Source organism: Oncorhynchus mykiss, chromosome 5 (genome assembly GCF_057628025.1).
Source record: "Oncorhynchus mykiss isolate SJ-2025 chromosome 5, ASM5762802v1, whole genome shotgun sequence".
NCBI lineage: Eukaryota > Metazoa > Chordata > Actinopteri > Salmoniformes > Salmonidae > Oncorhynchus > Oncorhynchus mykiss.
Genome location: NC_143026.1, coordinates 12,941,516 through 12,963,583, shown reverse-complemented (window position 1 = coordinate 12,963,583; position 22,068 = coordinate 12,941,516). Strand labels below are relative to the sequence as shown.

The following is a 22,068-nucleotide window of genomic DNA, read 5'->3' as shown; positions in this document are numbered from 1 at the left end:
TTGAGATGGCATCGTCACAAAACACTTAGGAGACATTGAAGACTCAACGCAAACTTTATTTTAAACCATGGAAAAACATGCCATCTCCACTGAAGGAAGTAAAGGCGAATTTGGGAAGTAACAACGGGGAAAACATCAGAATGTTCCGGTGAGGCTTCAAGAGGTATCCATAGTCTGAACCGTCTCCTCAACCACCTCCAGATCCAATTTGATCACGGACTTCGTCAGGACTCCGGTTGTTCCTTGCTTGTACTTGTAATTACCGGTTCTAATTGGAAAAATAAAGGAATTAGATTCTAATTTAAAATAAATATATATATATATATATATATATATATATATATATATATATATATATATATATATATATATATATATATATATATATATATATATATATATATATATATATATATATATATACACACATAATTCAATACAGCATAAACTGGTCTGATGAGCCTCTGGGAGCTAGTTCTTGGCTGTAAAATACAATGTAAAACACAAAAATGGCTTCCATGAGTCACGTGACTTTGGAGAATGCATTTTTCTCCAGCACTGCGCCACTGTGCTTTTTGGAGTTTACGACAAAAAACAAACGTGCAACTTAGTTCTATGAAATTGAACAAGCAGCAGAGGTCACGAGAAGCACAAACTTGCTGGGTTAAGTGGGTTAGTAGTCAAACAAGAGTCTTCAGGTGGGTGAGACAAAATGCTATGGTTAAAGTCTAGAGCACTCCACACAGAACTAGGTATTTATTACTCACTGGTGGGGCAAGGCTTCATGCTCATACACACATCTTCAAACACAACAGGCCAAAGGGATGGGTCATTCACCGTGCCATTACAGATGATTCATTACCAACAATGCATTCTTAACAAATTAAAAAAGGACACAAATAACTAGAACTCATTCAGAAATTGAATGATTAACAACAATGCACTGCTGTGGGGGAAAACATCCTCTGTCATGGGTGAATAAGGGTTTGGGAAGGAATAATACTCGAACCATGCAAATGTTCTTGCACTCAAAATATGAACAAATTTGTGCCATTTGTTATTGTGCTTGTATTGACGAGGCAATCCAGTCAGCAAGCAACTGTTCTCCAGACTGAATGAGACTGCTGTGACCAAGTGGGGACCAATAACACTGATGGGACATGGGAACCACATTAAGGTGACAAGTGAAGGGACATGAGGACAAATAATTGATCAAAATATGGGGACTATTGAGGGGAGATTGTGGGGACTGTTGGTGGGTAGGTGGCCTTACCGGACACCCTTCTTGTTGGCCATGTCGTGAGGCCTCAGGTAGTCCACCCTGCCCTTGGTGATGACACACAGGTCAATGTTGCTGCCGGAGCCAAGGTCGTTGAAGATGCCAGCCGCAATGGCGTCCCGAACCAGCCGCTTGGCATCTTCCTCCTGAGGAGAGGAAAAACAACAATCATTATTGTAAACATGATCAATATCATCTCTTCATGTACTGAGTGAATTAATCCAATGCTTATTCCACTACTGCTCAGGGTGGAGGGGTAGAGCAGCCCTACATATAAACCTTCTGCACAGGTCACATGGTTGTGTCTGGATCAGGCTATAGCTGGGGCTTCTTATGAAAGATGACAACTCAAGCTGAGCAAGAAGTAGTGTGGGGATTCCCACCCATCTACAAACACCATGGGAAAAGCAAGGGCTCCCTCTATTGACCATCATCGCTAAGAGCAGTAGCGCCTTCCTGAAGTACTGTAGAGCTAAATGCTAATTTTCAAGCGTCCCCCCCATCCTCTCCAGGCCATGTGATAAATGCATCTGTCACATCACGCAAGATAAATGGTCCTCCTCAGCCAGAGCGTTTTAACACGATGGCTAACGGAGGAGACGTGCTCCCCGGTGAGCTCTACCAGACTCCACAGTGGAGGCCATCGCCACCTCAGAGCTCTTCATCTAGTATCTGGGAGGAAGAGCACTTCATAATTCACCTTGGCGTTTAATGGGGGGTGGTGAGGAGTTGACACATTCTGACAAAGAATTGAAAAATAAATCAAATAAAAAAGACAAAATGCCGTGTGTCAGACTCATGGCCTTTCCTCTGTAGTCTGAGTGTTAAAGTTCAGCCCTGCTACAGGGGCCTTTAAGACCAGCAGTCCCTCTGTTTTGACAAGTTAAAGGTTTGACTATGTTAAGGTAGCTGATGTTGCAGGACGGAGTACCCCGTCACGTACTAAGGTTAAAGACATCTGCTAAATAAGCATATTTAGCCGTTACTTGGTGACCGCGTATCAAACTCCACTAGTGTATTGTGCCGTCTGTCCACAAGAACACCATGGTTACGATCCCACTCACAGAATTACAATTTACACAGCTGTTCAATATATCTTAATTTCATTGTTGTTTTTACCCCCACTGGGATTTAATAAGGCTAACTTGGTTTTAAGTCTAACCCTGCAGAGAGAGAGATGACTACGGTAATTAAACAACATGCCAAAATGTCTTCCTACCATTCCGACATCCTAAACAGGAAAATCGTTCCCGGTAGGGATGCATCTAATATCCACTAGCTTCAACTGCCGCCGGCAACACTTTGCCCACAGCTTGTGTCTCATCTAGCATGGAAGAGATTGGTTTAGGTTTGCAGACAGCCGAGGGCCTAAAGTAGTTTGTTCTATCATGGAACAGACCGTTTTATTCAGGTAATATCAACAGAGACAACGCAGAACACATCTGACTGGATGAGAAGAGATGAGTGGTGCACACACCCCTAGCTGTGTGGAAACCTGAGCAGTCTAATTCTCTTACACAAACACACACAAGATTTTAAGAAATATCCTCAGAGTGTGTTTGTCCTAATCCCCAGTGTGTGACACCACCAGCACAGTGCTAAGGTTAGCAGGGGCTGGGTCATGGTTCTCTAACCAGCAGTGGGCTGGGTGGCCTACTGGGACTTCATTACACAGACACCAGAAGACACCTGGTGTGTTTTTAAACAGCACCACTCAGAGTAAAACAAAACCCTCACAGTCCATGGTTGCTGGAGGAACCACACTAGTCAGGGTGTGTGGTACTGGTGTGGGTGAGAAAGAGACTGCTATGTTTCTACAAAGCGTCCGTGTGTCCACGGTTTCATCAATTATTCAGCATAGTCTGGCAGCTGCTGTGGGGCTGAGAGACACCCTAGTTCCTAAAATATGATTTATGATACAGGAGAGACAAAGACCAGGGGACGCGGCAGCTTTCAGAAATTTGCATTTTCAAAATGCAGCTTTTTTTGACGGACTGCGTCTTAAATCATTTCACCTGCGTTTTATATTGAAAGGTAGTTTGTTGTTGTTGCTTCAAGTGGAGTGATCAGGGCCATGCAACTCTAGTCATCACAAAATAAATTCATGCAAAAACATTTAGCAGAAAAAAATAGCATTGTTTTCATTAGACGACAACAGAAGTGCAACACTATTTGGCTAGCAGCCACACATTAAATCAGCTTACTATGAAAGTGCAAGTTATTTTTTGCAAAGACGATGCACAGCCGTCAGATATATTATGTTTACCATAGAAAGAATGTAGCCAGCTACATTTCCTAATGTTTTGCATTAAGTTAATATTGATTTACCTTGCTAAAACTAAGTGAGAAAATTAATCATCGCGTCCTTCCTCTCTGCCATTGGTCAAAGCACTGCCTGCTTTTGATTGGTCTGAAGACGAGAAAAGATTCATCAGTGTGAAAAACACAGCAGCGTTGCAGTTCTTGACACAAACCGGTGCGCCTGGCACCTACTACTATACCCCGTTCAAAAGGCAAAGGCACTTAAGTGAAACAAGCAAGACAAAATATTTATCTCAAGAGTTAAAAATCCTTCTTTAACTGGTCTCCTCCCCTTCATCTACAATGATTGAAATGGATTTAACAGGTGACCAATAAGGGATAATAGCTCATGGAAAGAGCAGGCGTTCCTAATGTTTTGTAGACTCCCTGTATATTATCATTTCAGATTGTGAATGTGTGATATGGGGTTAGATACATACTTATTTTGACATTCTAAAATAACCTTTTATAAACAATGCAACACTGCCATGCTGATCTGAGCCTTAGTGTTCGACTTTTGGCTGTCACAGATGCACCTCCAATTTCACGACTTCGTCTAGTCCGTTGCTTTCGATTCGCCACTCAAACTCGTAGAATATCTGTAGAGTTTCAGTTTTTCAAACTGGTTTGTTATTTTATTTCAGTTCACTAAATAGTTTTTTCATTATTAGTTTTAGTTCACTATAATAACATTGATATCTATATTGCCATATACCCATGACATCATTCAACATGGCTGCCAGCTCTGGGATGGACTTAAAATATCATGGACCCTGATAAGAATATAAAATAGTCCATCTAGCTAAGTCAAATCAAGCATGTTAATTATGTACCGTATAGGAGACAATCCAAAAGATCCTACCTGTAAACTGAAAAGCCCAGTTTGAGAGACCCATCTCAAGTAAGACTCGAGTGAAATAAAAATGCACACTTTAGTGTGTAAACGCACACTTGAGACACATGTATTCCCCTGCAATCAGTGTGTGAACAACATAACTGCTGCCTCCTGCCCCACATTATAATACAGCCTCCCCACGGCACCAACACACACCATTTCAATATTTCATAACCATATTAAATATGCCACAGAAGACAGTGTTCAACATCTGTCGTCTTCAGGGTATTGGCGACTCCCGGGAACGGGGGGCAGGCTTGATCTCTAATTGGGCCGCGTGCCAAATAAAAGCAGCAGTTTACTACACCGCTTTCCCATGGAGACCCCTTTACCAGACACCCCTTTACATATTGGTACGCAGCCGGTACCCCCCGACTTCTTGTCATATTCCATTTGTAATAACTAGAAGTCGTGTTGTGTGTGGAGATGCAGGAAGTGGAGGTTGAGTGACAAGGGGAGGAAAATGACAAGGCGTGTTCCAGATGTCTGTTCTGGTTTAGAGCCATTTCAACTTGCTGCTAATGAGGATAGAAAAGGAGGTCTGGGGTGGGGTCAAGAAAACAGCAGAATAAAAAAATATCTGCAAGTCAGTCAGATGCTAAACCAGATTTTGATGATCAGAATAGAGCGACAAGTCAATAATACACTAGGTGACACTGGCAGTGTTTCTCCAAACACACAACGGAGCCCCTTCTGGCACAGTTAGAATAGTTAACGGAGAAACATGTTGTTGGAGCAGGTCCCCAGATTAGCCCGTAACATCACACACCACTCACTTTTAAGATCACTAGGCTCAGAAAGAGATTTACAACAAAACACAGTTCATGACATCTCATGTCGAGAATAGATAAGCAGGGTTACTGTTTATTCTCCAGGAGAGAAAGAGTAGAGAAATATATATAAAAACACTGGGGAAGTATATAGGCCTAGAAGAGACTGACACTTTCACGCCGTCTCATAAAACCTCCTCAGTCCCACCAGAGGAGCAGAGGGGCACTTCATAAATCAGACAGACTCGTGGAGTGTCACTCTGGCTATGGGTCATCCATCTTACTGGGCCCAGGGCCTGTACTCTACTGCTCTCTGGGGGGCCAGAGGAGGCGGCTTGAACAGAACTGAACCAGGCCGTGACAGGAAGGAACAGCACCTCAACCTCAGCCTGCTACGCAGGGTGGAGTAGGACAAGGGGGAAGAAATGTGAAGACAAGGGTTGAAGATGCAGAGCGCGATTGCTACAAGGGTTGAAGATGCGAAGGAGTACACTGGGCCCACATCAGAGCACTTTTCTTGATGTATGTACATGCACTCATCAACTACAGTGCCTTGCAAAAGTATTCACCCCCCCATGGTGTTTTTCCTATTTTTTGTTGCATTACATCCTGTAATTTAAATGGATTTTTACAAAATAATCCAAATTGGTGAAGCGGAAAAAAAAGGAAAAAAAATGTGAATGTGTCTGCTCAAACGGTCAGAAACAGACTCCATGAGGGTGGTATGAGGGCCCGACGTCCACAGGTGGGGGTTGTGCTTACAGCCCAACACCGTGCAGGACGTTTGGCATTTGCCAGAGAACACCAAGATTGGCAAATTCGCCACTGGCGCCCAGTGCTCTTCACAGATGAAAGCAGGTTCACACTGAGCACGTGACAGACGTGACAGAGTCTGGAGACGCCATGGAGAACATTCTGCTGCCTGCAACATCCTCCAGCATGACCGGTTTGGCGGTGGGTCAGTGGGGTGGCATCCTCCAGCATGACCGGTTTGGTGGTGGGTCAGTGGGGTGGCATTTCTTTGGGGGGCCGCACAGCCCTCCATGTGCTCGCCAGAGGTAGCTTGACTGCCATTAGGTACCGAGATGAGATCCTCAGACCCCTTGTGAGACCATATGCTGGTGCGGTTAGCCCAGCGTTCCTCCTAATGCAAGACAATGCTAGACCTCATGTGGCTGGAGTGTGTCAGCAGTTCCTGCACAAGAGGAAGGCATTGATGCTATGGACTGGCCCGCCCATTCCCCAGACCTGAATCCAATTGAGCACATCATGTCTCGCTCCATCCACCAACGCCACGTTGCACCACAGACTGTCCAGGAGTTGGCGGATGCTTTAGTCCAGGTCTGGGAGGAGATCCCTCAGGAGACCATCCGCCACCTCATCAGGAGCATGCCCAGGCGTTGTAGGGAGGTCATACAGGCACGTGGAGGCCACACACACACACACACACACACTACTGAGCCTCATTTTGACTTGTTTTAAGGACATTACATCAAAGTTGGATCAGCCTGTAGTGTGGTTTTCCACTTTAAATTTTGAGTGTCACTCCAAATCCAGACCTCCATGGGTTGATAAATTTGATTTCCATTTATAATTTTTGCGTGATTTTTGTCGTCAGCACATTCAACTATGTAAAGAAAAAAGTATTTAATACGAATATTTCATTCATTCAGATCTAGGATGTGTTATTTTAGTGTTCCCTTTATTTTTTTGAGCAGTGTAAATCGCTGGAATTAATCGAACACATATTGGAGTGCCAACAAAAGAAGCTCGTCAAAGGTAAGGCATGAATTATATTTAGATTTCTGCATTGTGTCGCGCCTGCAGGGTTGAAATATGCCTTCTCTCTTTGTTTACGGAGGTGCTATCCTCAGATAATAGCATTGTTTGCTTTCGCCGAAAAGCCTTTTTTGAAATCTGACATATTGGCTGGATTCACAACAGGTGTAGCTTTAGTTTGCTATCTTGCATGTGTGATTTAATGAAAGTTTGATTTATTTGAATTTGGCGCCCGTACACACCACAGAGGTGGGCTTTATGGAAGAGTGGCCCAAAAAAGCCATTGCTTAAAGAAAAAAATAAGCTAACACGTTTGGTGTTCGCCAATAGACATGTGAGAGACTCCCCAAACATATGGAAGGTGGTACTCCGGTCAGATGAGACTAAAATTGAGCTTTTTGGCCATCAAGGAAAATGTCTGGCGCAAACCCAACACCTCTCATCACCCAGAGGACACCATCCCCACAGTGAAGCATGGTGGTGGCAGCATCATGCTGTTTTTCCCCATTGGCAGGGACTGGGAAACTGGTCAGATTTGAAGGAATGATGGATGTTGCTAAATACCAGGAAATTCTTGATGGAAACCTGTTTGTCTTCCAGAGAAAATCTGTGGTATGACTTAGATTGCTGTACACCAGCAGGAACCCATCCAACTTGAAGGCGCTGGAGCAGTTTTGCCTTGAAGAATGGGCAAAAATCCCAGTGGCTAGATGTGCCAAGTTTAGAGACATATCCCAAGAGACTTGCAGCTGTAATTGCTGCAGAAGGTGGCTCTACAAAGTATTGACTTGGAGGGGGAATAGTTATGCACACTCAAGTTCTGTTTTGTCATATTTTATGCGTTTCACCCTAAAAAATAATTAGCATCTTCAAAGTTGTGTAAATCAAATGATAAACCCCCCAAAAATATATTTTAATTCCAGGTTGTAAGCCAACAAAACAGGAAAATGCCAAGGGAGGTGAATACTTTCCCAAGGCACTGTAGATGGCCACTGCCCCAATGATAGGCAGTCCATGACCCCAATCTCCGCCCTCAATGAGAAACACCTGAACCCTTCAATAAGAACACTGCAACAAAAGCCTCCATATAAACACTAGCACAAAACCCCGTTAATGCCTTTAATTCAGTAGAAGTTGCTCTGTGACAGGCGTCTCCGGGGAATTCGCTACAGTATGTGCCAAGAGCAACAACCACAGCAGCCTTCCGCCGTCTTCAAATGGATGTTGATTACCAGCATGTTCACTCCATTGAAACGTTGCAGGTTGATGCACCTGAAAGCCCTACTTCAATGGAACGACAGAGACAAAAGGTTACGAAAAACAAAAACGGGGGGAGGCTACTCCACTCCTCCCTATCCTCTCACCCCCAATTACTGTTTTTCTATTATTGGTTCCCTCCATTATCCTGGCTCCAATTGTGCCCTGGGACAGGTAGCTAGCTAACACCCGTTGAGGGAGTAGAGACCCCCGGGATGTCTGCTGCTCTGCTCTCTCCGGCCACACACACACACACGTGAAGCCAGGTTCTGAGTGTATGACAGTCTCCATTACTCAGGTTGCCATAAAATACAATAGCATTCTGATAACTTGTATAACTGCGCACACACGCACGCCTCCCTCCCCCTACAACCCAACTGAAGATGTGCGAATAGCAAAAACGACTGTGGCATATTTCTGCTTCCTTGTTCAGCAAAGCCTTTGATGGCACTTAAAAAGAGGATAAAAAGTTCCTCTTTGGGTGAATCGGCAATGGAGAGGCAGAAATAGAGCCAGGATTTATATAGACACCAGTGTGGGAGGTAGGATAAAATATATTGTGTGTAGGGATGTGTTGGCGTGACACTATGTAGGGCTGGCACGGTAATTGTATAGTCATGAAAATAACCCTCATAACTAGGGTGAACGCATCACATAAACTGTCACCCAAAATTCCATGACCATCATAGCACTGTGTATGTAGCATGATTATTTGTGTGTGTTTTGATCAGTTTAACGGGAGTCCACTGAGAGGAGAACTGTGGCCCCATCTCCAACCACTAACACCCAGGGCCTTGCCGTGACCGAGCCATACAGCCAAGCTGTACCATCTTGGAGGGAGAGTTAAATGCTGGAGTCCAACAGGACAAAGTGGCTTAGATGTATATGCTCATAACATGACTATCCATACCGTTGACCCAGGGCTTCGCCAAATCCAGAGGAGCTTCACAATGAGGTAAAGCAGGTGTATATTCTCTGTTGTCGTAAGCATAGTCGACTTGTTTCAAATTGCGGGTTTGTTTAGACTATTGTGGTTTAAAATGTGTGCATGGCCATGTATTCCTCCATTTTGATACATGAAGATGATGCGTGGATGTACAAAATGGCGGATGGGCCAGGTCCAACTCACCTCCATGTCTTGCTTATAGCGGTCCTCAAACACAGCCATGGCAGCCAGAGAGCCAGAACCTATGAGAGAACAGAGAAACACAAAAACAGCATGGTTAATGACTTTTGGAGTGACCAGAATTAAACCATCGAAGATTTTTTTTTTTAAATTTTACCAGTGACCAAGACTACGGGTCAACTTACTAAGACATGGGCCAAACCGTTTACGACAGTCGCAGCGGAAAGTAAAATGTTGAGGACCATACAAAGTTTGAAAAGCACCACTTTCAAAAATGCTTACAAAGGTCCCTCCTGGTAACCATGACTGAATGTCTGGTTCAGGTTTCAGCTGACTGTTCATTTCCAACGCCCACTTCTTAAAGAAACACTATGTAACGACGCGCCTGGAGTCCATTTTCTAAAGCGCCTCAGATGTGGCGGGCAATTAGCTCGCTGAAGAAAGTGCTTAGCTGTGACAAAAGCAAGAAGCAGGAAGTTGAAGAATCCCTTTGTTTTGGTGGAGACTGGCCATTAGGACTTCTCTACAGCTGTGTCTCTTTTACAACAGAAGAGTCATTTTCTACCATACCTTCTCCCCTCTCTCCTTAACCCCACAGCATCCATCATGCCATCTTCCTCTCCGTGTGCGGCCGCTGTCTGGTGTTTTATAGCCAGGTTGCCAGGGGAATCATTAAGGAGTTGCACTGGCTGAGTTTCATTGTGATTTGCCAGTACAGTAGAAGGTGAAGAGGAGGGTAAAAGGCCTGGAGACCATCTAAATGGTTCGATGGAGGTAATAGGTTGACTTAAAAACGGAACAAAATGTGTGAAAGCATGGCCGTTGAGCCAAAGGCTCAACCAATGTTTATCTAAAGTCTACACTCAACATTCAAGTTTTTTTAATGTGAGCCATAGTAAGCTCACATAGGCATTCTGGTCTCTAGCTATTCTGTCGAGTTTGCTATGGCACACCGGTTTGCAACAGGAAACACTAATTACAGTTTCTTATTGGACAAGTACCGATGGCACCTCCCTGTAACACTCCGGTTCAGAGTTTCCTTCCACTTCGTGCCTACTGAACATGGCTCTGGTTACCCGGGCTCAGTCAGTCAGTCACCGGGCTCTCTGCTGGTTACCCGGGCTCATCAGTCAGTCACCGGGCTCTGTGCTGGTTACCCGGGCTCAGTCAGTCAGTCACCGGGCTCATCAGTCATTCACCAGGCTCTCTGCTGGTTACCCGGGCTCAGTCAGTCAGTCCACGGGCTCATCAGTCAGTCACCGGGCTCATCAGTCAGTGACCGGGCTTTCTGCTGGTTATCCGGGCTCATCAGTCAGTCACCGGGTTCTCTGCTGGTTACCCGGGCTCATCAGTCAGTCACCGGGCTCTCTGCTGGTTACCCGGGCTCATCAGTCAGTCAGTCACCGGGCTCTTTGCTGGTTACCCGGGCTCATCAGTCAGTCACTGGGCTCTTTGCTGGTTACCCGGGCTCATCAGTCACCGGGCTCTACTGGTTACACGGGCTCAGTCAGTCAGTCACCGGGCTCTCTGCTGGTTACCCGGGCTCATCAGTCAGTCCCCGGGCTCATCAGTCAGTCACCGGGCTCATCAGTCAGTCACCGGGCTCTTTGCTGGTTACCCGGGCTCATCAGTCACCGGGCTCTACTGGTTACACGGGCTCATCAGTCAGTCACCGGGCTCTCTGCTGGTTACCCGGGCTCATCAGTCAGTCACCGGGCTCTACTGGTTACACGGGCTCATCAGTCAGTCACCGGGCTCTCTGCTGGTTACCCGGGCTCATCAGTCAGTCACCGGGCTCTCTGCTGGTTACCCGGGCTCAGTCAGTCACCGGGCTCTCTGCTGGTTACCCGGGCTCATCAGTCAGTCACCGGGCTCATCAGTCAGTCACCGGGCTCTCTGCTGGTTACCCGGGCTCAACTGGTTACCCTGGCTCATCAGTCACTGGGCTCTAAAATGGTATGGTGAGACTTCCACTACATGCACGATATTCAATTGACATTGGTGCCGGGGGGGAATGTGAGGAGGCCATTGATCATTTCTCATGCATGTTTTACTCTCTAGAAGGGGCAGACATGAGCTCCTGGTGGGACTCCCTAATATGAGGCCTCGGCTCGCTGACATGCAACATACTGATACATGAATATGAATGAGCCGGGACGGAGAGGGGGAACGAGACAAAAATATAGTAGAGGGAGAGAAGGTGGAGAAGGGGAGTGGGTTGGTATAAATGAGGGAGAAAAACAGAGGGGTTAAGCGGTTGATATTTATTGTATATAGAGTAGGAAGGGACAAAAGAACCAAAACATTTTTTTTATTAAATGAAAAAACGAATAGTAAAATAACAATATAAGGAGTGGGAGAAAAAAGGAGACTTTCATATGTAGCTAGTCCCCCCAGTTTCTTACATTTTCATGGAAAGTCTGAGAAAGCAGACAATCTTGCAGCGTTGGCTGAAAAGGTGTAGTGAAAGAACCCCCATAAAGGTTCTTTGTCAGCACAACAGCCTTTCAAGTGACGGCCTCACGCCTCCTGAGTAAACGCCGGGGAAAGCGACTCTCGGAGAGAGGCAGGAAGTGTGTGTGTGTAACCTCTTCCTTTCTCCCAATCCTCACATGCCCCCTTTTATTAGTGACTGGATTTAAAACAAGCTTCTATTATTCATGTGGCTGAATATTCAGCCAAATTCCCTCCGCTTCCACGTAGCTCAGTAGAGAAATACCAGAGTCCAATATGAAGGAGATACACTTGTTTAAAAATCACCACAAACGAAAGAAAGCCAGTTCGTACAATGAAGCAACATTCGCCAAAACGAGTAAAGAAAAAACTATTTGTAGTAAGCTTGGGTGGTATATACTGTGTATAAATAGACATGATGGTTTTTCAATAAAGTCAAACCTATTTCTTTGACGTTTTTCTATACATTTCAATATTTGTAGCTACTTTTAAGTAAATATCTGCAGTCAACTTGTGCAATATATTAGGAGTTAAAGCAGATTGCGTTCTTCATTTCACCTGCCACATTATTTTACATTATGAAGCTGACCGTAGTTCCCCAGAACAGTTGAGCCAGTCAAGTGTTTGGAAATAGCACAACCGGAGAAAGTGGGAGCAGGTGAGTCCAGCTGTGTATTGACAGGGGTCGCGTTTTATATTGAAAGTCTGTTTTTTTTGTTTCAGGTGATCAGGGATGTGCAACTAGGAAGATAACCTACATACCGACAACCTAAAGTATGTGGACACCTGCTCATCGAACATCTCATTCCAAAATCATGGGCATTCATATGGAATTGGTCCTCCCTTTGCTGCTGCAACAGCCTCCACTCTTCTGGGAAGGCTTTCCACTAGATGTGGGAACATTGCTGCAGGGACTTGCTTCCACAAGAGCATTAGTGAGGTCGGGCAATTAGGCCTAGCTTGCAGTCGCCGTTCCAATTCATCCCAAAGGTGTCTGATGGGGTTGAGGTCAGGGCTCTGTGAAGGCCAGGTAAGTTCTTCCACACCGATCTCGACAAACCCTGTCTGTATGGACCTCGCTTTGTGCACGGGGGCATTATCATGCTGAAACAGGAAAGGGCCTTCCCCAAATTGTTGCCACAAAGTTGGAATCACAGAATCGTCTAGAATGTCATTGTATGCTGTAGTGTTAAGATTTCCTTCACTGGAACTAAGGGGCCTAGCCCCAAATATGAAAACAGCCTCACTGTTATTCCTCCCACACAAAACTTTGGTACTATGCATTCGGGTAGGTAGTGTTCTCCTGGCATCTGCCAAACCCAGAGTCGTCCGTCGGACTCCAAGACGGTGAAGCGTGATTCATCACTCCAGAGAACGTGTTTCCACTCCTCCATAGTCCAATGGTGACGAGCTTTACACCACTTCAGCCGATGCTTGGTATCGAGCATGGTGATCTCAGGCTTGGGTGCGGCTGCTCAGCCATAGTAACACATTTCATGAAGCTCCAGAACTAAGAGTTCTTGTGCTGACGTTGCTTCCAGAGGCAGTTTGGAACTCAGTAGTGAGTGTTGCAACAGAGGACAGAGGATTTGTACGTGCTGCACACTTCAGTACTCGGCAGTCCGCTCCTATGAGCTTGGGTGGCCTACCACTTCAAGGCTGAGCAGTTGTTGCACATAGACTTTCCCACTTCACAATACCAGCACTTAAAAAGTTGACCGGCACAGCTTTAGCAGGGCAACGTTTTTACAAACTGACTTGTAGTGTTTCTCATATGCGTTTTATATATTTTTCCCTGCATGTAAATTTAAGAATTCTGCGCTAACTACCAAGTTAAACTCAGGGGTCACGTTAACTAAGTAAATGGCTGAATTAATAAGGTGACGGGGCATCATATTGTGTTGGCTTTCTGCCGTGTTTGTGAAGTCAAAGCCTTTTGGATGAGTTCTGTACAGCTGCCACCTTTTGATTTCCTTGCGTTTTTTTCTCCTCTCCATTCTCAGCCTGTCTGCTCCTCCCCCATCTTCTCTGAACAGAGCAGACAGGCCCATTGCCCCGGTGAGTCCAGACTCCACACAAACAGTGTGAACACATGCTGCTCCAGAGCCAGTACTCTCTTCATTTGCACAAAGTCTCTTGTTCACATTCGCTTGTAAAATGGCCAAACTCACCAAAAATGACATTTGGTAGCACCTACCTATATATATGTATAACGTTATGAGCTGGACTGCCTGTCTATGCAATAATTCTCTCTCATTTGCGCTCGTTAGCTAGGAGCCGCCATGGAAATTCGCTATTATTAGCTCAATTTGTTTTTGCATTTTGGTAATAGATGCCCAATGAGCTTTTTCAGTTTTTTTTAAATAAAGTAAATCCCAGGATGAGTGATATGAAAATACAGATACTTCCCATCCCTAATTTGTAGACTAAGATAGACTTCTTTCGCTTATAGGCCACATTTCATAACATATTCAGGGAGGAAACCTCTGAGAGCAACAATTAACACTTGAAGCGGCCTAAACAATTAAAATTCTTGGGGCAATTGTCTTACCCAGCAAACATAATGAATACGAGGTTTAGCTGAGCTTTGGAGAAAAGATGCAGCCCACAGCAGAATTAAATAAGCATCAACCGGACGTGGGGATAGAGTTGGGGCACCAGGTGTTTGGTGAAAGGGGGGACTGTCCTCATATACCTGCAATGGAATGAGGGGTACCCGTGGGAACTGACCAGGGTCCTTCATTTCAACCCACACAGCTGTTCTTAAAAATGAGCTCTGTATGTATTTTGCAGAATGGCTCCTCTTGTCGACTTTTCCCATTTTCATTCAACTGAAAGAGGTAAAGCTGAATGGAGCCAGAAAAGCTGGACCAGGGTAGACTGAGTAGGAAGTGTGTAGATGTGCGTGGATGGGATCCCTGCTTAGTCTTGCGATAGAAATGAGGTCTGTGCTCGTGGCGGTTTTGACAAATCTTCCTGGCCTACCAAACTCACATTTTCTCTCTGAAGTGACTTGACAATACACTCATCTGACAGGATTGAGCACATCTGTAGATTGTAATGTGGTTTAACTGTGAATAACAGCTTCAGAAAAAGTTGAGTGCAAACAGCAGCAGCCTCTAGTGGAGCATGGCAGTATTAAAGACAAACAAAGAACAAAAAAAGGGAAGTAGTTAGCTGGTAAACTCACCCATAGTGACATAAGGAAGCTTGTCAGTGGAGCCGTGGGGGTAGATGCTGTAGAGATGGGGCCCGTTGCAGTCCACTCCACCCAGCACCAGGGCAGCGCCAATGTGACCCTGGTATCTGAGAACGCAACAAACTATTCCGTCTCTTCTATTGATTACTTTTCACAACAGACACCCAGCATTACTCTACATCAGGGCTGTCAAACTAATTCCATGGAGGGCCAAATGTCTGCTGTTTTTTTCCCCCCTTTCAATTAAGATCTAGACAAACAGGTGAGGGGAGTCCCTTACTAATCAGTGACCTTAATTCATCAATCAAGTACTAGGGAGGAGCAAAAATACACAGACATTCAGGGGGGGGCTGGATATGTGACATACCTAAAGAGCATCTGCTTGAGCATGCGGTTGGCAGTGGCCACGCGGGGCAGCCGGCTTGTAGAGAGGGAGTGCAGCTCCAGGTTAGAGGAGATGATCTGGGTGGTCATCTCAGTGTCTGCTGCCGTACCCGCTCCACAGCAACTGGATGAAATGGAGGTCAGGATTATGGAGTTGACGTGCATTTATGAAACAACACTTGAAATAAATGTTGACTTTAAATCACGTGATGCCTCTGATGTATACTAAAGTCTAAAATGTCAGGACATGTTCCAACCAGTGTTCACTGAAGCACTGAGATAAACAATAGACATGTCATTCCCGTTAACTCCTGTTACACAGAAAGTACACCACAACACTGTTAGGTCATTCATCCAAGGGCTGGCGATATACCTTATTTAAGCAATAAGGCACGAGGGGGTATGGTATATGGCCAATATACCACAGCTACAGTCTGTTCTTATGCACGACGCACTGAGGAGTGCCTAGACACAGCCCTTAGCCATGGTATATTGGTCATATATCACAAACCCCCGAGGTGCCTTATTTCTATTATAAACTGTGTACCAACAATTAGAGCAGCTTATAATTGACTATATACACACCGGTATTGATGCACGGACTGGTTTGGGTTTTTACTTTACCTTCTATAACAGTATTTTATTGTTTGGCTTGTTAAATGTGATACGCATCTCCAGCGCGTGTAATGTCCATTTTTACAGTTTACGCCCGTTTGTTACTGGAGTCATCTTTCTCCATCTCCTCTTGCTGCATGCCGCTTACCACGCCAAGCCCGGCCCGCCACTCAGAGAGAGAGCAGTTGCTCGAACAGAGTCAAGAGCACTTTCTTGCCGTTCACTCTGCATGATCAGATGGACGCAACAAGATGTTGGTGACATGCTGCTTTCCACTGTCTGCTAGTTTGTCTTTCCATAGCAAGTTGCTGCCAAAATAAATTGTGTTAGCAACTAATGCTTATCGCTAGTTAGCTGGCTAGCTAGCTTGCTAAAAGTACTAAAGAGTCAGAGCAAACCTTGCTAGCTAATACAGCCTGGTACCAGTGCTGGGGTAGGGCTAGATAAGATACTGTTGCACAAATATGCTTATCAGAGGAATAGGCGAAGTATGAGTATGTTAGCTAGCTAGCTACATGAGGTAAGAAAACATGTAATAGGGCCACCTGGAAACACTGACCAACACTTTGGTTCCTACTGTCAATAATTCCTCCCTGGCTTACTGGATCCATTTGTTGTCAAACAATGTAAGGTGCTGCCCACAATATTCCAACTATAGAATTAGAATAATTATTTTATTTCCATGATTCCAACAATTAACTAGACCTAGATGTTTGTACATAAAATGCAGCCATGTGTAGCAGTGGAAATTATAATAAAAATGCAGAAAGTGATGAAAATGCAGACAATATTGTTTGGAGGTGGATTGAAACAGTATAAAACTACCAGAATGGAGAAAACTTCATTGAAATAACTTGTAATTGATCTGTTGCCACCCTGGGGTCTAAATGTGCTTTATGAACTACTCAAATCAAATTTTATTTGTCACATACACATGGTTAGCAGATAACGCAGGTGTAGCGAAATGCTTGTGGTTCTAGTTCCGACAATGCAGTAATAACCAACGAGTAATCTAACAATTCCAAAATGACTACCTTATACACACACACAAGTGTAAAGGGATAAAGAACATGTACATAAAGATATGAATGAGTGATGGTACAGAACGGCATAGGCAAGATGCAGTAGATGGTATCGAGTACAGTATATACATATGAGATGAGTAATGTAGGGTATGTAAACAAAGTGGCATAGTTTAAAGTGGCTAGTGATACATTTTACATCGATTTTCATCAATTTCCATTATTAAAGTGGCTGGAGTGGAGTCAGTATGGTGGCAGCAGCCACTCCACAATCATCTCCTTTGTTTTGTTGACGTTGAGTGTGAGGTTATTTTCCTGACACCACACTCCGAGGGCCCTCGCCTCCTCCCTGTAGGCTGTCTTGTAATTGTTGGTAATCAAGCATACCACTGTAGTGTCGTCTGCAAACTTGATGATTGAGTTGGAGGCGTGCATGGCCACGCAGTCGTGAGTGAACAGGGAGTACAGGAGAGGGCTCAGAACGCACCCTTGTGGGGCCCCAGTGTTGAGGATCAGCGGGGTGGAGATGTTGTTACCTACCCTCACCACCTGGGGGCGTGGGTCTTTTGGAGTGGGTCTAGGGTGTCAGGTAGGGTGGAGGTGAAATAGTCCTTGACTAGTCTCTCAAAGCACTTCATGATGACGGAAGTGAGTGCTACGGGGCGGTAGTCATTTAGCTCAGTTAACTTAGCTTTCTTGGGAACAGGGACAATGGTGACCCTCTTGAAGCATGTGGGAAGAGCAGACTGGGATAAGGATTGATTGAATATGTCCATAAACACACCAGCCAGCTGGTCTGCGCATGCGCCGAGGACGCGGCTGGGGATGCCGTCTGGGCCTGCAGCCTTGCGAGGGTTAACACGTTTAAATGTTTTACTCACGGCGGCTGCAATGAAGGAGAGTCCGCAGGTTTTGGTTGCGGGCCGTGTCAGTGGCACTGTATTGTGCTCAAAGCGGGCAAAAAAGTTATTTAGTCTGTCTGGGAGCAAGACATCCTGGTCCGCGATGGGGCTGGTTTTCTTTTTGTAATCCGTGGTTGACTGTAGACCCTACCACATACCTCTTGTGTCTGAGCCGTTGAATTGCGACTCTACTTTGTCTCTATACTGACACTTAGCTTGTTTGATTGCCTTGCGGAGGTTAAAGCTACACTGTTTGTATTCAGTCATGTTTCCGGTCACCTTGCCTTGGTTAAAAGCAGTGGTTTGCACTTTGAGTTTCACGCGAATGCTGCCATCAATCCACGGTTTCTGGTTTGGGAATGTTTTAATCGTTGCTATGGATACGACGTCGTCAATGCACCTCCTAATGAACTCGCTCACCGAATCAGCGTATTCGTCAATGTTGTTGTTGGACGCAATGCGGAACATATCCCAATCCACGTGATCGAAGCAGTCTTGAAGAGTGGAATGAGATTGGCCAACCCGGGGTTGAACAGACCTGAGCACGGGAGCTTCTTGTTTTAGTTTCTGTCTGTAGGCTGGGAGCATCAAAATGGAGTCGTGGTCAGCTTTTCCGAAAGGAGGGCCTTATATGCGTCGCGGAAGTTAGAATAACAATGATCCAGGGTTTTACCAGCCCTGGTTGCGCAATCGATATGCTGATACAATTTAGGGAGTCTTGTTTTCAGATTAGCCTTGTTAAAATCCCCAGCTACAATGAATGCAGCCTCAGGATACTCAAACCACATTTAGAACTAGTATTATTCAAAAACACAACTGTAAAATACCATAAATTATGCGAAAAATACCATATGTTATATTTTAGCCAAATCACCCAGCCCTAAATCACACAACTAATATTAAAACAGAAAACTAACATTGGACAAGGGGTCACTTACTAGATGTTTGGGGAGATGTAGTGGATCTTGGAGCAATTCTTATCTGCCACAATCATGCCCTCTGTGGCCCTGGTGTCAGCACCAAGAACTATCCCATCCTACAGGGAAAAATAAATAAAAAACAAGAAGTATACATACCTCATTTTTAAAGAGTGATTGTAGGCATATTGCATGCATTTCTTGCTCAATGTTTGATGGCTCTTGAGTAAAAATGTGGAGTTTTATACATTAAATCAAACTTAACCACATACAGGATAAAGGAAGGAATGGTGGAATTATAGAGCGCTCAGTCTGAATTTAGGCTACTTCAGGAAAACACAGCAGCATGTATTTTCATCAGTACATTTGTAGTGTTATCTTCATCACTATGGTAGAGGTGAAATAAATATGTAAACAAAGTTATCCTTACCTTAAAAACAACCCCACAGATTGTGGTGCCTGTTTTCCGGGCAGATGGTATGTTGCATCCTAATTTGGTAACTTCAGCTTCCAAGACTGCATTCCTAAAACAACAGAAACATGGTCAGAAATTGTGCATGCTAGACAGTCATCGACACGTGACTTCAGAACTACATGGGCCCTTGATGACTATGCATCTTGTAAAATTGAATACGAATGTGTTGGTATGCCAATTCAATATCAAATTTAGCTAATCAAATATATGCTACACCCATTGCACACAACAATATTTGATAACGATCCGGCCAGGTAAATTGATAGGTCTCAAACTAAAAATCTGCTGTATCATCCGAGGGCAGCGAGGCGGGTTGAGCGCATGCCAAGCCAATGGGAAATGAGATGGATGTCAAACATGACACTAAAAATAAAATGTGACAAGTCAATATGTATTTGAATTTAGAAATTCAACACGGTTGTGACTAAACAACTTGTAGCTAGCCAGCAAGTCGGCTACCTTAGCCAACTAACTACGGTATGCATCGTTTTCCGTTAGCCGGCTATTACGGACAGGCTACTATTGGCCCTATAGCTAGGCTAGCTAATACACAAAATGTAGCTAACTTTTACTTCTGAGAGTTTGAAAACTGAGTATTCATCACCACGTGTAAATTGTCGCAGCCTACGAAATAATTTTGTAAAATCCCCCCCATTCTTTCATTCATCACATAACTAAAGAAAAACTGCGTTGAGAAATGTCTGAGTCATTCGAGGAGGCCGTGAAGAGAATGGAGCGGCCCGAAATCAAATAACTCAACACAGAGAATACATTTCTAAATAATTTCTAAATATAAAAGTCACTAAACACGTGGACATGCGCCGCTCTTTTTGAAATGTCACTGAATCCTTACCTCTTGCAATTTTCGAAACTGAAACCTCCAAGCTGCGGCTGGCACACTGACAGAGTCGCCATTTTCCTGTACTGAATTCCAGCTTCCGGGAAGCGAGGTTCACTAAAAGCGGTAACTTCTCCCAGGGTTACACTGATTGTCCTCCGGAATAACTGAATTAAATTAAGTTACGACAAATTATAGGTCCTTGTGACAAGTGGTTCAAATTTCTTCCTTACATATCTCCTCTTATTTTTAATATGGGTGCTGTAAAATATAAATTTCTTTAAAAACATATGAAGAGTGAGGCTAAGGGACAACGAAAAGCTATCAGAATCAGGTAGGCCTATCAAATTGGCTGAATAATGTCAAGTAGTCTGCCCATTCAACAGTACATAGCCCTAAATGAGATTCCATACCCATAAATAAGGAGCAGTGTGCGTTTACATTTTACCACTGGAGGTCAGTAGGTCCAAAGAATTGAACATAGCCCCGTTTCAACAGGAAACAACAGCCTAGTAGTGGATTGCTTGAGTAACCGCCACCCACACAGCCCACTGTCTCCCACCAGAGGGTCTATGCTGCCCCTTTTTCTCATCAAATCTAGGGTCAGTGTTGTGTGTCACGAAAGCACACCGCTCTTTGAACCAATCACTGCTGTCTTTATTGGTTATTAACAGGACCAGTTACAAGAGTTCCGAGCTATGGCATAAAATGCACCAATCATGTGTCAAGAGAACACAGCGCCTTGGTTATAAACCAAGATCATTTTAAAGACTAGATCCACAAAAGTTAAACACACTCACATTGAGACACACACATTGAGGTGTGCATGCATGCACACATACAAACACACACACAGCTATTCAAACACTAGGACTCAGAATGCTTTAAGACATAAGGGCAAGATCTATGACTGCGCTATATATTCAGCAAAAAAACTATTTGAACTCAGCCACTTCACAATGACCCTCCACAGAGCTCCTTTGCTGTCCTTTGCTCCAAAAGCTGTGGCCTTTATACCTGACCCCAAATATGGATAGAGAACATTAAAGAGCGAAGAGATTGTTGAGAACATTGAGAATGTTGATGAGGAGGTGAGAAACAGAAATATATAGCAGCTTTGAGGATGAAAAAAGCAATTTTATGAACACATTTATTATAAGAAGCTGTGACAAACACCTCTCATCCCTGGTACAGAGGCCTCTATCACAATGTGCCTAGAATAGATTTGTATTAAATCTGCCATTACCACAGACAATGTATGGAGCCCTGAATGGATGCGCTCAAGGCCACTGGGGTTTCAAAGCATGTAATGTTTTGAAGCAAACAATGGTTCACACTGCCCAAACCTTTCATCTATTGATTCTAGTCTGAAACACTATCTTGAAGTGAGGAAGTGCTCTTTCCTCATCATTAAGACAGCTCATTTTGCCCACTCAGTACTGTAATAGCGAGATTTGGAGACTACAGGTGTTTTGGCTAGGATTGGAATTATGATAAAACTTTAGCCTGCAGGTATAATGCATTAGCTCATGATTATTCAGACTAAATAACATACAGTTTCTGTTCAAATGTCCTACATAGAGACAGATAACATATTATAAACCTTATAATAGTGCTAATTATCTTGTAAATCCAGGAGGGGGCAATATGCGATAGCAGTCCAAAGTAGGTAGCATAATATTTTAATGTGTGAAGATACATGGCTTGCCCTAGCCTGATTTTTTTACGTGTCATAATCAACGACCCTTTGATTTAAAAAAATATGGGTATGGGAACCCTGTGTGAGAGAAAGATACCTATTTTGAATATCAATCAATCAGTTGTATTTTATAAAGCCCTTTTTACATCAGCAGTT

The 22,068-nt window shown here is 44.2% G+C and overlaps 1 protein-coding gene across 2 annotated transcripts; it reads right to left on the bottom strand.

Annotated features, from left to right (window-relative positions):
• Positions 1-38: 38 nt before the first annotated feature.
• psmb7 (proteasome 20S subunit beta 7) lies at positions 39-20,299 on the bottom strand. 2 transcript variants are annotated; one of them, XM_021601718.3, is made up of 9 exons: positions 20,229-20,299; positions 19,331-19,424; positions 18,922-19,019; positions 15,428-15,568; positions 15,052-15,167; positions 9,411-9,469; positions 1,274-1,425; positions 768-800; positions 39-268 (listed from the first exon to the last, which is right to left on the bottom strand). In XM_021601718.3, the coding sequence occupies exons 1-9, from the start codon at positions 20,288-20,290 to the stop codon at positions 157-159; spliced, it is 867 nt and encodes a 288-aa protein (XP_021457393.1). In that variant the 5' UTR covers positions 20,291-20,299; the 3' UTR covers positions 39-156. The 2 variants fall into 2 exon arrangements, with proteins under 2 accessions (XP_021457393.1, XP_021457394.1); XM_021601719.3 differs by lacking the exon at positions 768-800.
• Positions 20,300-22,068: the final 1,769 nt, after the last annotated feature.

Bases quoted from the DNA above. Each gene is read 5' to 3' on its own strand.
- psmb7 (XM_021601718.3), bottom strand. From the start codon at position 20,290: ATGGCGACTCTGTCAGTGTGCCAGCCGCAGCTTGGAGGTTTCAGTTTC. The intron at 15,168-15,427 runs GTATGTCACATA...TTGCGTTCTCAG, and splicing joins CTCAAGCAGATGCTCTTTAG to ATACCAGGGTCACATTGGCG. The intron at 9,470-15,051 runs GTGAGTTTACCA...GTTCTCTCATAG, and splicing joins GCTTCCTTATGTCACTATGG to GTTCTGGCTCTCTGGCTGCC.